This window comes from Branchiostoma lanceolatum, chromosome 18 (assembly GCF_035083965.1).
Source record: "Branchiostoma lanceolatum isolate klBraLanc5 chromosome 18, klBraLanc5.hap2, whole genome shotgun sequence".
Classification (NCBI taxonomy): domain Eukaryota; kingdom Metazoa; phylum Chordata; class Leptocardii; order Amphioxiformes; family Branchiostomatidae; genus Branchiostoma; species Branchiostoma lanceolatum.
The window spans coordinates 11,266,695-11,284,157 of NC_089739.1; the positions used below are offsets into that span (position 1 = coordinate 11,266,695).

The 17,463-nt window shown below is 38.1% G+C and overlaps 1 protein-coding gene and 1 long non-coding RNA gene across 2 annotated transcripts; both read right to left on the bottom strand.

The window, feature by feature from the left end:
• Positions 1 to 319: 319 nt before the first annotated feature.
• LOC136424244 (uncharacterized) lies at positions 320 to 4,805 on the bottom strand. The gene is made up of 3 exons (XM_066412777.1): positions 4,149 to 4,805; positions 3,494 to 3,633; positions 320 to 2,883 (listed from the first exon to the last, which is right to left on the bottom strand). The coding sequence occupies exons 1-3, from the start codon at positions 4,714 to 4,716 to the stop codon at positions 2,770 to 2,772; spliced, it is 822 nt and encodes a 273-aa protein (XP_066268874.1). The 5' UTR covers positions 4,717 to 4,805; the 3' UTR covers positions 320 to 2,769.
• Positions 4,806 to 4,903: 98 nt separating this feature from the next.
• On the bottom strand, positions 4,904 to 16,065 carry LOC136424807 (uncharacterized). Its single transcript, XR_010753933.1, has 3 exons — positions 15,799 to 16,065; positions 9,469 to 9,564; positions 4,904 to 5,537 (listed from the first exon to the last, which is right to left on the bottom strand). It is a non-coding gene; the product is annotated as an uncharacterized lncRNA (long non-coding RNA).
• Between the last annotated feature and the right edge of the window lie 1,398 nt (positions 16,066 to 17,463).

Consider the following 17,463-nt stretch of genomic DNA (forward strand, 5'->3'; position numbering starts at 1 on the left):
AGATAACGAATCTTTGAACCAAATAAGGCTAGCTCATTAATTATTCATGAGCAACTAACGACTGTTTGTGCCAAATAAGGCTAGCTCATTAATCATTTATGATCAGCTGTCAGTGACGCCTCCAGAAGCCAAAATCTCCGTCCAAAAGATCAGGGCTGACACCGGGAGGGTTTGCCGAGCATTTCCCGAGCGGGTTTCAGCGCTGATAAAGGACGGTGATATTTCACAGACGTAAACAGTAATCCAATATGGCGGAGATGACATCAAACGAAAAGTCTGCATTAGCCGGAGGTAAAAGAAAACAAATATGACAACTGAACACGGCTTGAGCATGTATTACCTTCATGAGAGGCACTGCTACAATCTTAACATCTGAAAAACAACTAACATTGGCACTGCTTAGACATCAGAAAACACATTCGTAAACAATTCCTATCAAATTTTCTTATCCGTACAAAATGTGCTTAACAGAACTTAAGCTACACACTACAACTCTTTAAAATAAACTAATCAAAAGCGTGCTAGAAATATCACGTTTGTGCATGTGCATGGGAACATATCTTCAGTTTTTCTACAGCTCTTAAAACAATGCAGTTTTTTTTACACAGAAAAATAATGTAACATACCAAAAGATGTCTAGTTTTTTTGTTAAAATATACATACAAGTAACAGCGTTCAATGCTCATTTCCCTTTTGAAAATGTAATAATCTTATTACTACATAACCACAAAAATAATCTTCACTTTCTACTTTTATCTAGTAGAGCTTTGGTGCAAACGTGTGAACAAGCAACACACTGAAATACAACACTTTTGTGTTTGGTGCAATTTTTCTTCAACTGTGAAAAGTATATGCAATAACCCGACCCCCCCCCCATAAATATGCTAAAGGCCTTTTCAGTTTTGTCCAAAGAAGGCTACCTAAAAACATTTCTTTAGGGAATACATTTGTGAAATATTTCAGATCAACTGTAATGCTGTAAGAAATGCCTCCACCCCTGAGGCGCTGCCAAAAAGCACACAATGTAGATGTGTCAGAAACGGGCAGTAATTGAGTAAGGAAAACATGACGATTTTGGCTCCTAAAATCTGCTTGGATTATACTTGTACATGTTTAAAACTGTATTTCTTAATCTCATTCTTAAAGTTAAACCTTCTTCTTAAGGAAAAGCACTGAAACCATTGCACGCATTTCTATTAAAATGACCAGCAGGGGTCTCAGTTTCTTCTTAAATTTTTCCTCAGATCCCAAAGTAGTGATTTGGAAATATTCCAGTTTCTACCTTTTGCATTTTCAATCATACATGTATGTATGAAACTAAAAGACACATAAAATGGTTTCCGTAATTTTTTAAAAATAAAGACAGAGTATTGCATGTTTTTATCATTGACAAAACATAACTTTATACTTACTTCAACAAAATATAGTCATCATGCATTTACATCATCATCATATACTGTTTACAAGAAAAACTGGGTACAAACTTTACGTGAACTTTTCATGTATCATTGAATCTTTCATATTTCATATCTAAGAATTAGTAAGTGCCATTTTTTGTCATAATCACCTAAAACATCAAAATAAGACAATTCTATATTTTGTGACAAGTTCATGATTTTCCTTCACAAGCAATATAACGTTACATGTCATGTATAACTTAAAAATTCAGATAAAATTCTGAAGCTTACTATCAATCTATATCTCATAGTGCGACAATAGTTTTCGGCAGATCTTGCATTACCAAGTTTATACACTAGGGGGCTCTCCTTTACAGCTGGAACCTGTTTACACTGTACAATATCTAAATCAAGGCACCTAACATGGTGTCCCTGAATATACCACATACATATAGGCACCGTTTTATTACAATACAGTAACACACCAACAATGAAAATTGTTGCGTATAGTTCTAATAAAAGCATGACTACAGTTGTTTCCGTTGCACAATACAATGACGTTTTTGTATCAATGTACATTGTGCAGATGTACATGTACTAGACGACCGATTGAAACTTTTTTAAAACCTCCTCAGATATTTTGCATACTAGTATAAATGTAGTTGTAAAAGCACTTGTGCTGTGCTAAGCAAATACCTGTAAAACCAGGTAGCATACATTTTTAATCTGTGGTTGTGTCTTGCATGTGTGCATTTACATGTGTGTAGATCTATGTGTGTGGGTGTGAGCACATGTGTGTGTATACCTTGTGTTTCTTTGAAAATTTATACATTGGGGAAAAGATAATATCCCCAAATAACTTTTAAGTATTAACAAAAAGCATATTTGAAGAGACCTCTATCAAAAGCAACTGACACTATACAGTTAAGTTTATTACAGAGTGCTGTCTTTCTTTGGGAAAATTCTGGGCCAGCCATTCTATTGTTAATAAAAACACTAGTTTAATAGTATGCGTTGTTCCTGCTTGCTTGAACAATCTGTGTGCCTGTTCTCTCATCTTGAAAAAAACTTCATTGCAACACCACAGCTAAGACTGTTTTTTTATTACCCTTTCAAAATTGGCCCAATTGCTAGATGATTTGTAATTGTGAAACTGAGTGTAGTACAAATACATTGTGTATGTTTCATAATAACTGTGTCAATAACGTCACAGTTTTAACCCAACCTATATGTTTTCAAACATGTACAGTTACAGTACTACATGTACATGTAGTATGTACATGTATGCCCATTGTATTTATGAACATAGAAACACTTCTTCCATCAATGTACATGTATTACAGTGTAGTGCCAAACAACTACAACAGGAAGTTTAAAGCCTTGTGCTGACTGTGTTAGATTCGTCGGTGTAGCCATAGTTAGTGAAGGCTGCAGGTGCGGGGTCGTCTGTCTCTCCTTCTAACGACTTCATCTCCTCGCCCTGCTCCTGTAGTAAACAACAACAACGTCATTAACAACAACAATAACTAAAAGATGTTAGGTACAAAAGCAATCAGGATCATGTGGTCAGGAGTTTGAGTCACACACATGCTACTTGAAGGGACTACAGTAACAGTTCTTTGGAGAATTTTTCGTAGTTCTTGGGAAAATGACAGCGATGAGACTGGTTTCGACTTTATTCGTCTTCTTCAAGAATCAAATTTGGAGAATTGTTCTTGACTCTGACAACAGCCACATGTCGATCACAGTGAAGAACTCACCATACTTCTAAAGAAATATCAAGCATTGTAATAAGTTAAACAGTTTTTTGACACCCTATCTTTCAATTCTAAAAAAATCCTCTAATCTGCCACATAAAAGAACACATGAGAAGAGTGATTCATGCAGTGTCCTTAGATAAAAATGCAAGCTGTAGCTAAATTGAACTACATGTACTAGCTATCAAAAAGCGTCAAGCCTGGTCCTCAGTCAGAGGTTGGCGGCTTTATCATCAGTTTATGGTACCTTACCATATAGATGATAGACCTTAACAATTGAAAGCAAGACTTGAATGTTCAGTTATATCACTTATAAGACAATGCTACTACACAGCATACCTTGGGTAGTTCAATATGGCTGTTGATATAGCTGAGAGTCACACCGTCGTCCCACAGACCACCATTAGCAGGGCTGGGTTTCTTAGAACCAGCTCCGTAAGCACCCCCTCTCTTAAAGCACAGTAGGATCATCACAACAACTGGGAAAGAAGACATGGAGGGAAAATGTGTAAAATCTTTGCAGATGTTGCTCAGGAGAGCCATTGAAATTGAATGTGGAATGTACTGTCTTGCATTGTACCTTTCGTATCTTCATTTTTGCTGATAAGGAAATTTATCCACTGTATTTTTGGGTGAATAAAGTTAACTGTAAGCAATATGCTGCACTTGGTTTAAATATACATTGTAAGTTTTCTGCAGTAACCGGATTTTTAAAGAAATGTGCTGAACAATGTTGTGGATTTTGTGATCTAGATCCTAGTCTTGAGCAAACATTATCAATTGCCAAGGTGTGTCAAACATTACCCATCGTCAGAAAGATTCATGCATATCAACTATAAACAAGAAAATCATACAGCTCACAAAGAACGCAATCTTTAATATGGTGGCCTTAGACTGTGCAAATAAGCACTTGTTGACAATCTGTTACCTTTTTGTGTGTATGTAGGACTTGTATGTAAACAAACAAACAAAAACAAGAAACAGCCGAACTCACCACATATAGTGACAAAGACACAGCAGGCGATGACAATCCCCACCAACACTGCCAGGGGCAGGCCACCTGAACCTGCAGGGGCCTGGACACCTCCTCCTGTACCGTTAGGACTCACGCTACTCGTCATCGCTATGGCAACACTGCTCGTCACCACGGCAACCGAGGACGGTCTTAACACCGCACTGCTCGTCGCCGACGTCATGTCAGTTGTCATGGCAACGGGTATAGTCGGGGATGGCGTTGGTACGAAAGTTACCTCTGATGACGACAGTCTACTTGTAAAAGGACTTGGCACTACTTGTGTACTGATCGGTACTGCGGTTGAAGAAAGCTGGTGTAACGTCGAAGTTGATCCAACGGTAGAAGTGAACGTCGGCGAAGATGATAGCAAAACTGTATCGGACGCATTTAACAAGGCTATCGTGCTCGAACTTGGCGGTATTGTCGAGGACAGTGACACAGTGGGCTCTATAGAATATTCTCTCGAACTTGACATCAGTTCCGTACTAGATGCATTTGCAAATCTGAACTCATCGGAGGGCAGTAGAGCACTGGAACTGGTCATCATTGCGGTGGGAAACAAACTGGAATTAGAACTTTCTACAAGTCTTACGGAACTTGGGAGAACCTCTGTGCTGAGAGGTGGGCTTACACTTGTGCTTAACGGTGTAAACGCCACACTCGACGATGGCGAAGGATACAGAAATGATTCAGACATGGAAGTTCTTAGAGCGCTCCGTGCCGTAGAGCTGATAGTTGGAGTCGGCCGTATGAAAGCAGAAGTTTGCTCCACGGAGGAGATTGTATTAGACTCTGCTGTAAAGAATGCAGAGGCACTGCTTTCTAAAGCGCCTGCTTTTGGCATCACTGCAGTTTGATTTAAAAGTGCAGAAGCAGAACTGTAGGGTGAGACTGAACTCTGGAGAGAGACTGCACTCTGGGTAGAGACTGCACTCTGGGTAGAGACTGCACTCTGGGTAGAGACCAAACTTTGGGTAGAGACTGAACTTTGGTGAGAGAACAAACTTTGGTGAGAGACTGAACTGCGGTAGGAGACTGATTGTTCTGATGGAAAGATTGTTGAACTGCGAAATACAGATGCCACCATCGATTGAGATATCTGTTGCACACTTGAAGATTGTACTGTGTTGCTTGAGATTGTCTTAAACTTTAAGTCACTCGTGCTTGCTTCTATCTGTAGATTACTTGAACTTGAGTACACTAAGGAAAGTGAAGACACGGTCCTTTCTGAAGGTGGGGTGCTGTAAGTGTTAACTGTGGCGGTGGGACTTGGCTGTAGGAGCTCTGATGAGGTGGCAACAGCTTGTTGGGGCACTGAAGGAGAGAGGGTCACCTGTGCACAGCTCCATCTTGTGGTCAGCAGCAGTACTGCAGGAAGAGAAAAATTGCACATTAGCTAAAAATTACAAATCAGTGGACTAGGCTACTATAGCTGCGATATATATTCACGTTTAGTGAACATGATAGTAAGTGTATTGGTAAGAATGGACTGTAAGAACACATTATTCTAATCATGAAGACAATACATTAGTCACATGTACAAATGCAGGGCTCGAAATTCATTTTTGGAAATGTAGGTGCACTGGTGCACCCAACCAAAAAATTAGGTGCACAGAAAGAATTTTGGGTGTATCATAAGAAATAAAGTTGAATGTCGGCAAAACATAATTACAAAGTTCAATGCTACTGCCTTTCTTAAGAACTTCAATCTGTAACTTAACAGGCTAAGCTAAGTTCTATTTGAAACAAGTGATACATCAAATAAAGTATGACAAAGGGTTATATTGCTTTTCTGATACTTACACTACATTTCAAGAATATCCTATAGACAACACTACCTTTACCTATAGCCTACAAAAAATATCTAGGTGCACTGGTGCACCCACAGTTAAAAATTAGGTGCACAGCTCCAATTTTGGGTGCATACAGGTGCATATGCACCCACCATTTCGTGCCCTGAAATGTATACCTAAACATTGTGTATAGGCATGGAGTGAAGGACACATGATTATCATAAATAAAACATGTGGCAAAGCTCTTAAGCACATCATTAGAACCCTCTCACTCTCAGCCCTAATGGAACCACACCCCAGAACATGAGAACCATAATATTAATAACATCCATCATTCTCACTTATCAAAGGACAGGCTTTTAACATAGACAGGTACATTGCCTGCAAATTAGGACTGTTCCATTGGTATGATTTGGGCGGGGATAGGGTGGAGTTTTAATTTCAAGATAAGTCAGTGTGAAGGCAAATGAAGGCTGGCAGTCAGGAATTAATATTGGACATGACGCACTGGAAAATACAGTAAATTCTGTATCTGTATCTGTATAGCCGGTATAACCGCCCTTCGGCGTAACACACCAGCTTTGCAGGCACGCAGTGTGGCAGCAGCTGGTTATATTACACTGAACGGTCTGGTCTACGTTCGCAGGGAGTTAATTTTGTGGTAGGACTGAGGGGGATAGAAGGCGTTCACAGTTTCTTATGTTCCCTGTGAAACACCATGGTAACGCAATGCAATTCAACAGAGCATGTGTTCATGGCGTGATGAGTTTCCGGTTAGACATTACAGCGAAAACTGTGAACATGAAACCACAGAGACTATGTATGTTATGTCTCCTGACACTATTATTCTAAACATTTTAATCTTATTACTTTTCTATTGATACAGGGATCTCCCTAAAGAATGGAACAGTGGCGCTCCTCCATCCTGTTCTAATCCCAGCTCCATCCTGTTGATTTTCAAAGCTAGGATGTTCTTCCAATATTTCCCCAGTAGTTTTGCCCAAAACTCAAGATTTCATTAATTGTAGACAAGATGTAAAGCTGAAGCTGCATTTGTGTCTGGAAAAGGCAAAATGCAACAGACCTAAAGCCACGCATCTTACATGCTTGGCACCCTCCCCCCATCCTGCTCTATATTTCTGGGGAGATCCCTGTGATATATATATCATGCTACATGTAAGTTTCATAGGTTCAGGTACATGTACCATAATGATTAATTTTTGTACCGTTTTCATACACTGTTAAATATTTTATATCTAATTTCAGTCAATCCATCAACTGTTGCACTAAATGTCAATATTGTGCTTCAAGTGCAATAAATAGTTATGATTCAGCATTCAGCTCAAGTACATCTTATTGATTTCATTATGATGATAAACGATTTTTTGACATGATCCTATAAAATATCATATGTTCTGTCAGAAATATCAATACCTTCCATGCTTTTGAGAGGAATACAAATAAAAATTGGTACAGATTTCAATGCCAATAATATTATATCATTTCCATCTTTTTCTGAGGCTGAATTGTCATCTTTGAGGTGGAAATACCATGTTTTAAGTATCAAAAGTGTCAGTATATTCAGGTACAGTACAATGTTGTTCCTGTATTTTGGAACTGCGTACCTGATTTTTGCAGTACGTATATATAGGGCCCTAGACTACTGGTACATGATATACTACTAGTGGTTTGCACATACAAATACTGTAAATTTCAGTCATCTTTGCGGGACTTCATTTTGTGGTTAGAAGTCTTTCTCAGAGTCTTATGTTCGCTGTTGAAACAATTCCGTAGTATGCAATGCAGTGGAAAGACATATTTGCAAGCCTTAGGGCATTATTTTGCAGTGGGGAGATCAGTGTGAAAACACGCAAAAATAAAACCACAGCGAAAATTTTAAGTGTGCAGTATGGGAATTGCAATGCAGAAGTATTGTAACTGTATATTAAAATGTAATGCAATGAAAATCTGCCTAGAGTGCAATATTACAAAATCTCTCATCATTTTATGTACATCTCATTACTCTTAAATTTCTCCTTGTCCCATGACGTTGTTAAGGAGGCTTGTAAGTGAGTGGTAACCCTTAATTACAAGCCCAGCACATCACACAAGTTACCCAGGGTCATTACTCAGCTACCCAGGAATGCAGAGTTCACCATCATGACCCCAGAAAATTGAGTGTTATTCCTTCAATGTTATCTGTAACCATTGCCCAACATAACATGCCTGACATGCTCTGTAACTTAGCTTAGCTATCTTCTTTTGGTAAGAAAAACATTGTAGACAGTATTCTAACAAAATCTTCTGTCAAAAGGAAAATCAATTTAAATCTATACGCCAAAAATAGTTACTCAGGCAACTGGATAAAATTTTAAAAAATCTGGATATCTAACCTTCATCAAAGTAATTTAAATACAAGTTCTGTTATCATTTCAAACAGAGCAAAATTTTCTCTTTTTTTAAAACCAAATCACTTTGCAACCAAATATCAATCATAAAAATGTACAATCAAATTTACAAGATCATTAAAAAATAATGTTGCAATCTCCCAAATTCTTCAAATTTGAAAAGATTCTGGATGTTTCTATTTTTGAAAATACACAAGCAACTGCCAAGTATCTTTGGTATAAACGGTTTTTGATTCGTATTTGGTATGCTGTGAATGTGCTGCTAGGTTCAGTCCTGTGATGTGTAATAGGGTGGAACAAATTGCTGGCAATGACCCAGCACACCACACAGAATACTGTCTATCTGTCTGTCTACAGGGAAGGGGTTTCATACATGACCTCACACCGAGTGGGCCTTTTGTCAATGCCATTGTGTAGGACACAGATAATTTTAAGGGTCATGGAGAGCCAAGATTTCACTTTGAAGCATTCTGTGTGGTCAGTTAATTACATTTAATGGAGGAAATGACTAACATTTCTTCAACAGGCTTTCAAAATCTGCTGAGAGTTTGAATAAAGGAAACAGTTACAGTTTGAATTGAAAGTTTTGATTTCAAACTGTTGGAAATCTTGGCAAGAAACTAATGGGTGCATGGATGTTATGGTAGTCTGTTAATGTTTTGTAAACAAAATGCTTATGTATAATAAATCTTAGCTGTCGATTTTTTAGTGTTCCCTCTTAAAATAAAAACAGAGTCCAGAATCATTGTGATGTACATGCTACTGATGGAAGTACAGTATACGTACATGTAGTATGAAGTCACTCACTGAAGAACAAGCCATGCTTCTTGAAAAAAAAACCCTACAAACTGTATGCTTAACTTGACTGACACTTCCAGTTTGTATTTGCTGACACTGACTTAGAGACTTAATTTTGCAGCAGGAGGAGAAAGAACGTTTTCAGTTCTGTGTCTCAACCACTTCTCGTTTGCTAACACCTGACTGAGAAATCAGGAAGTGTTCATACTACTCAGCACAAGTCTGTGTGTATCACACAACAAAAAGTGATGACTGAAGAAAAACCAAGGGTGTGTATGACAAGGGCAAGTTTGGACTGACCTGTTGCTATGGCGACCATGTGACATTGACACATGACCCCCATGTTGCCGGCCAGGTGTGGCACTCCCTGTAGTCTACATCTGGTACCCATCTTATCTGTTGGGAGATAACATGTAGCATCAATATTATATACAATTTTGTAATCATAAGATGCATCTACATGTACAATATTATTGAATCTGCATTCATGCACTTACACGTACATGTGCAGTCAAACCTGTACAAGTAACCACCTGTACATAAGGACCACCTGACCAATGTGACCACTTTTTGGTGGTCTCTTAAACAATTTTCTCATTAACACAAGCATCAAGAATCCTGTCCATAGTGACCACCTGTCCACATACACATGTAGAGTGGTTTTCTTGGGCAGTTTTGAACATTTGAATGTATTTTTGTAAAGTAAACATGTATAACTATAACAACTTCTGTATTTGTAGAAACAGGCATTGCTACAGAATGTATATACATATGATATTGTTACTAAGCAATACTGTAACAATGATTGTTAAATGCAAATGAAGAACTAAGTCACTTGACAACAGTAGCATTTGAGCCAAAATAAATACAAATGCAGAAGTCATCCACAAAATCATGTTTGCATTCATAATATCACAATGATGTGGTTCCACATTTGGAACAATACAAACCTGTGAAGGAAAAATGAAATATTAACTGTACAACAATTAATATCATACATAAAACACAGCCTTATATTTATACATTTGTACTTAAACAGAAAAAAACAGTTACCCTTTACTTAAGACATGCTCAGACCTGTTAGACCAGAAATTTCAACTGCTATGGGAAAATATTGCCTTATTTGGAGCTCTAGTCTAAGCAGTGAAAGTGTGTCTGACTCTGAGTGTTAGGTTAAATTCTGTTGCCATGGTAACATAGCTACGTCAGTTTGTCAGCGTAACACCCGTGCATACTAGGCACTTGTCGCTGCTACGTAAGTGAAAGGATTGGGTTGAGCGTTCAGGGTGGATTGAAGAGGATAGGGAAAACATGGCGGTGCATTGAAAATAAGACATCTGAAAAATGAAAGATTAAATTTGTTTCACTGATGTTTTTTTATAACGTCACATAAAAAATGCTTGAAAATTTAAAAAAAAAAAAGGCAAAAGAGTAAATTCCACTGGGTAACCTAAGACTGCTATATTGAAGAATAAACAGTGAATTCTAAAGAAATCTATGCACACAATGTACATTTCAAATCTCCAGGTGCTTAAGACATTCTTAAGAAGGCCTCAATAACAAGTTGTTATTGGTTATTTCCAAGAAGATGTAGAAAGGAAATATCGTAGCATTTTCTAGTTCCTCACACTTGTTACAAAAACACTTATGTATAATAAGAGAAATGGTCACTTGTACAGGTTTGACTGTATATCACTGGCCAGGTGGTCCTTATGTAGAGGTGGTCACTTGTACAGGTTTGACTGTATTATATATCCCTGGCCAGGCGGTCCTTATGTAGAGGTGGTTACTTGTACAGGTTTGACTGTATATCCCTGGCCAGGTGGTACTTATGTAGAGGTGGTCACTTGTACAGGTTTGACTGTATATCACTGGCTAGGCGATCCTTATAGAGAGGTGGTCACTTGTACAGGTTTGACTGTATATCACTGGCCGGGCAATCCTTATAGAGAGGTGGTCACTTGTACAGGTTTGACAGTATATCACTGGCCCAGGCGGTCCTTATAGAGAGGTGGTCACTTGTACAGGTTTGACTGTATATCAATGGCCAGGCAATCCTTATAGAGGGATGGTCACTTGTACAGGTTTGACTGTATATCAATGGCCAGGCGGTCCTTATAGGGAGGTGGTCACTTGTACAGGTTTGACTGTATTATCAATGGCCCAGGCAGTCCTTATAGGGAGGTGGTCACTTGTACAGGTTTGACTGTACAGTGGTCACTTGTACAGGTTTGACTGTATGTGTGTAGTATATCACTGGCCAGGCGGTCCTAACAGAGAGGTGGTCATTTGTATATCAATGGCCTAGGCGGTCCTTATAATAAGAGAAATGGTCACTTGTACAGGTTTGACTGGATATCAATGGCCAGGCGGTCCTAATATAGAGAGGTGGTCACTTGTATATCAATGGCCTAGGCGGTCCTTAATATAATAAGAGAAATGGTCACGTGTACAGGTCTGACTGTATATCAATGGCCAGGCGGTCCTAATAGAGAGGTGGTCACTTGTATATGAATGGCCTAGGCGGTCCTTATAATAAGAGAAATGGTCTCTTGTACAGGTTTGACTGCATATCAATGGCCAGGCGGTCCTTATAGAGAGGTGGTCACTTGTACACTTGTTTTTGACAGTACTGTTCATAGCTGTCACAAACAGACTGGTACAGTGTTGAGTCTATAGACTTAACCCATGTTGTCCCACCAGCCGGTTTGTACAGCTTTGGTTAGAAACACCCCCTTGGTAAACATCACAGGTAAATACTGAACTCCACCACGGCTCAGTCAACATGATTAGTCCGCCAACTTCCGTGTTGTCAAACCGAAATCCTTCAGCTAAGCCTAACCCAGCCTACGTCAGCACTGTATATACATGTATATAAGATGTGGAAGGCCGGTACACATTCACATATAAAAACATCTACGCTGTAAAGCTACTAATAACAAAATTAACATTGGTCAGTGTCAGTTATATGTAGGAATTTCACATGTTTTGAGAGCAATGTTGAAATCCTTCGCATTTCAACGTGAATTCGAAAACTCATATACAGACAACTCTCAAATCTAACAGATATCATACTAAACCATAAACCTGTGTTACAGTACATATATTTATACAGTACTACAACCAGTTGTAAAGAGAGAGGAGAAGGGGGTATATGAGTATGTAATCAATTAACAAATAAACAAGTACAATTATGTCATCTCCAAGCAGATGTTTGAGGCCAAATCATTATGTTTTCCTAGCTGCCTGTTTCGGTCACAAAACTCCTTCTTAGGGGATCAATTGGCTGGAAAATTTGAATCTCAAAGTATAGTCAACTCTATCTTGAGCTCATAATTCCACCTAGACCTGTGCTACCAAGGCCTTCTTAAGAAAGTATTGAACACCAGGTCCTGGATATCTAAAAGCGTGCATAAATGTGACCCTACCATCTGTTGACCTACATGTACAAGCCTTCTACCATCAATCTAAATTAATCAAACTGACTGGTGTCTTTGAACATAATGCACTGAAGCCTGGTCTGTCTTTGAGTTTGAAGTAACAAAAGCAAGATGTAAAATTCTTTTTTTTTCTTTCTACAAAGCTGGAAAATAAAACAAACTTCTATGGGACACATATACAATATATGTACATTGTACGTTGTACATTCCTTAATTTTTGCTGGGAGAAGGGGAAATTATTTTACAGTGTTTCAAGTTCAATGTTCAAACGATTCTGAAGTACAGTAGTAATACATAGGAAAAATACATATCCATGGTGTGACCGTGAACGTTTAGAGATTATACAGTACTTTTGTTGGCAAGTGCAATGTGCATGTGTTCCTTGAACAGGTGGTCTAGATTTTCAATCAGGGTGTTAGTTGCCAACTCCAAGTGTGAATTAATCCATGGCAGTGCAATACTAGTCCGTGTAACACAACCTCTGCTTTCGGAGGCTTGCCAGCGCCAGATGTTGGGTGGGTCTAAGCGCGATTCAATCAGCTTATGCTGATACTTATACTTACATGTTTACTATAGCTCAAAGGGAGAACACAACTTCAAATTGAATAACATAAAACACATTGGAGATCGTGACAGTCTATCTAAAAATGTCTGATTTTCAATGTAAATATTGCAATGTCTGCTGTGACTTTGCTTCATTTTCTTTTTCACAGCATGATACCGAGAATAGGAATTTCCAGTATTTTTACCTAAAAAAACTTCCAAATTTGTATTTGTCACCACATAGTTATCATAAGCCAACACTAACCATTCTTAAGTGTTTCCATTTTAGACCCCCTATCTGTACCTGTTATCTCACTGCTGATTGGATCACTTAGCCTGAGGGATTATCTGTGACCCAATCCTATCATTTAGATGTTAATCTAATTATGATCACCTGTTGACTTAGGTAATCTGTCAACTCATTTGCACCTCTTTATCTATAATGAAAATAAAATAAACAAATAAATCTAACATTTAACATATGTCATTAAAACATTCTACTAATCCCTACATTTTGGCAACTACATTTACTGTAAAATCATGTATTTTTGTGAAGATTTAAGATCCTTGTAGCAGCTAAAATACAATTTTCATGGCTTTCTAAGTTTGCAAATATTCTATACTACCGTAGCAACACAATGTAAACACATATTTCTAGCATGATGATTTCGCTGTAGAGAAGTTATGAAATAAAGCTACCACAAACATAGCAAGATTTACAGTAATTGAATTTGGTTGCCCCTTCCTTGATTGGATTAGTTTTGGGCTCTCTTTTGTCCATTTTTGGTTGTCCAGGAATATTTTGGTGGTGAGCTAACTGAAGCAGAAGTCACCACAAATATGGTGTCCAGCCAAAAGGGCAACCAGCCATAGAAAGGCACAGTCTGGAATGTACAACTGACCCCTACTGAAGACATAAGCAACATTTTCAACAATGTTTCTCTACGTAGAAATCTCCAAGCAGATGTTAGTACTGTAAATGGATCTGGCTTCTTTTGATTTTACAAAAATGGGGGGAAAATGCATTCATATAGGGCATACTGTAAATTCATCTATTTTCCCAGGTACTTAATTTTGCACCAGATGCGTAAAGGTGGTTTTTACTATGTTCATAGTAACTACATTGTTATGTTGTACATCATATAGCATGTACAGTACTGTAATAATACATTGGAAACGCATGTTCACAGTGTTTGTCGCGAACATACATTATAAAACTAATGGTATGCAAACATTTCAAGACAGTACAAAATGCTGGTTATGTGCAAAACAAGCATACATATGCGTGGAGAGGTAGAAGTTTGATACAGGTGATTAACCAATCCATTTCAACTTCATATCAGTTGAACATTTGAAATAAAGAATTCTTAGATGAGGAATACCCATACCCTGAAAACATGTGGAAGGCCCATGCATTCCCCCTGTCCATGTTTTTGTTTTGTTTTAGAGCTACTGTTGGCATTCAAAACATTGAGAAATGCTCTGCTAACATCCATAACATCAGTTATTTACCCTGGCAAGATTAGATCTTAAAAATTGAAAGTCCAACATTCCTGATTCAACAAGGTTCACTCCAGACACAATGGCTTCTACATGTAACTGTAATGGCCAAGCAAAGGGATTGCCACATAACGTTACCAAGCAGTAAACTTATTAATTGAATAATCATCTGAAACATAAGCATTGACTGACCGCTGTCAATAGGACGCTTATTTGTTACACAGAAAAAAATTGGGGGAGAGACACTTGGAAGAGATGGAGAGTGAAAGAGAGAGATGAAGAGATAGTGAAAGAGATGGGGAAAGACTGAAAGAGACAGATTGAGAAAGAAACGAAGAGAGGCAGTGAAAGAGAGACAGATGGAGAGAGGGAAAGAGGGAGAGAGACAGATATGGAGACAAAGGGACATATATAGACTACAAAGAGAGAGGGAAAGAGAGACAGAGAAAGACAGAAAGACAGAGGCAGACAGGGAGGAAAGAATGACTGGGTGGTCTTCCAGAGGTACCGGTGTAAACTGTAAAGTCAATGACGTTCTAAAATAAAAATACCGGTGGGGGGTAAATCAAAATACCGTCTGCAATCTGCCTTCCCAGGCCAAAAAAATGTCAAATATGCCATTTCTCCTCCAGACACAATGCCTCTATTGTCACAGGTATGAAAATTGGATTTAGGGGTGGTTTTAATCCCGTTTAGTGTGCAAATCCGTGCTCACACCCCTATAGATATCGTCTCACGCCTAGACGCTAACAAACAAAGGAACGTCTTGAATAATTTATCTTAGAGTTTTACAGATGACCGCAAACACAAGTGCTACAGATTTGCACCACTGAATGCATTCATTACAAAATTATAGATGTCAGCCATGGTGGTGAGGTTGTGTTTTCCTTTTTTGTGTGGATAAAACACGATTTAGAAAAAGGAATACGTGCAGAGATTTAGTATTTTCTCTGAATATTATAAATCGCCCCCCTCCCTCCTTGCGTTTCAGGGTCAAATAACGGTATGCGAGCTACGAACTTGGAAAGAAAAATATAAGACTACGTTTAGGAAATATTATTAGGGTCAAATAATCGTTAAATTATGTTAAAATTTGTCTTAAAAATGTAAGAAATTACGGTAGAATTTGCAAAAGAAACACACAAACCTGTGGAATTCTAGTCCGTCGGGACCACCGGGACAGTGTACCGTTATCCTCGGCGTGAGAAGCGTTTCAGCCCGAGCGCTGCACTCAGGAGCTACCTGCGGGGTTCAGACTGGTTCCAGCTTCCCATGACGGGTTTATCGTTGAACCTTGACGACACAGAGAGAGCAGAATGGCCCAGTTTTTGTGAGAAAGGACGAGGAAAGACGCAACAGTGTCGTCTGTAGTGTAGACAGTCCGGACGGGACACACACATGTAGCTTCTGTCAGAACCGCTGTGAATGTAGCGAATCATTCGGGGCATGCCGATTCGCATGATTTCAAAGCAGATGTAAGGAGATTTAAAGTATATTGAAGTCTATGCATTTTATGTTAAAGGCAACCAAAGCAATATTAGAGCCCAAAATATGGCAATTAAAATTTTTTTGAAATCTTTAAGGTAACAAGTGACATTTACTAACACTATTTAGCACATTTGGAGTTTCGTGAGCCTACAAAAACCCCAGCGACGATTTTCAGTGAGTTCTCACATCACAACGATGTCATATTTTTGAATGATGGATGTCACTATACATTGCAATAGTGTTGTTTGAACTAGTCATGAATAGAAATGACTAAATAAATTGACTTTCGAAAACCGATTTTAGGGCCCTAAAATTGCTTGGGTTTCCTTTAAAATCCACTGCCTTTATGCAAAATTCCTTATTTCTACTTTGCTAAACTACTTTTTAATCTACCCACCAAAAGACACAGAGATGACAATGACATGATGTGGTTAGCATGAACTTTTATTGCAGGAAATATGATAAATGTTATGCACATTGTTTATGTACTATTATTGCAATAAATAAAGTACACCATTCAGGATAATATAGTTTTGTTTACTCTAAACATCCTGAAATTTTCCATGAATTCACATGGTACTGATTAGTTGCATTAACATGATATAATACTGTAGTACAATGATATGTGTGGGACTGCATTCTTCCCAATGCAGCTCCACCTAGCAGTGAGAAGTAGAACTACATGTAGTCATTATTGCCCTGAAGAAGCAAGGACATTATATAATGTCCTTGGAAGAAGGTACTACTTGCAGATGACTACCGAAAAATTCGCTGGTTGTAATCTAAAAAACTGATTAAACTATTCTAAATGGAGAAAGTTGGCCTTTAGGCATTTTCTAATTGTATACAAAATTTAATGAGTTACAAAATTCTTTAGATCTGATGCATGCCATGATTTTACAAAGAATGTTTTCAAACCTCGGACTATAAAACCTGACTATCAAACCTGAATATTTTCCCATTTCAAATGATATTGTATATCAATAGTACCTGCAAATACATGTACGTTGTATGTACAATGTGCTTTGCTCCTTATTCTGACATACTGTATTGTTGTTAGAATGCTAAGTGCAATATTAACTGTAAATCTATCTGCATGTATGACAGGTAATAACAGTGGTATTTGTGACTAATAAAGTTAAGAAAAAAGGTTAGCAGTCCCTTATGTTCCAACATACCCCTATGTTCCGACACCCTTATGTTCTGACACCCTTTAACCCTAACCTTGATCAACCCAAAAAATATTAGGGGTGTTCCCAACAAAAATCCATAATAAATGTTCTTGTATAAAGTAATGTATAACTAAGTATGCTTCCATCAAATT

Bases quoted from the DNA above. Each gene is read 5' to 3' on its own strand.
- LOC136424244 (XM_066412777.1), bottom strand. From the start codon at position 4,716: ATGATGACCAGTTCCAGTGCTCTACTGCCCTCCGATGAGTTCAGATTT. The intron at 3,634-4,148 runs GTGAGTTCGGCT...CTTCTTTCCCAG, and splicing joins TGTCTTTGTCACTATATGTG to TTGTTGTGATGATCCTACTG. The intron at 2,884-3,493 runs GTATGCTGTGTA...TGTTTACTACAG, and splicing joins GCCATATTGAACTACCCAAG to GAGCAGGGCGAGGAGATGAA.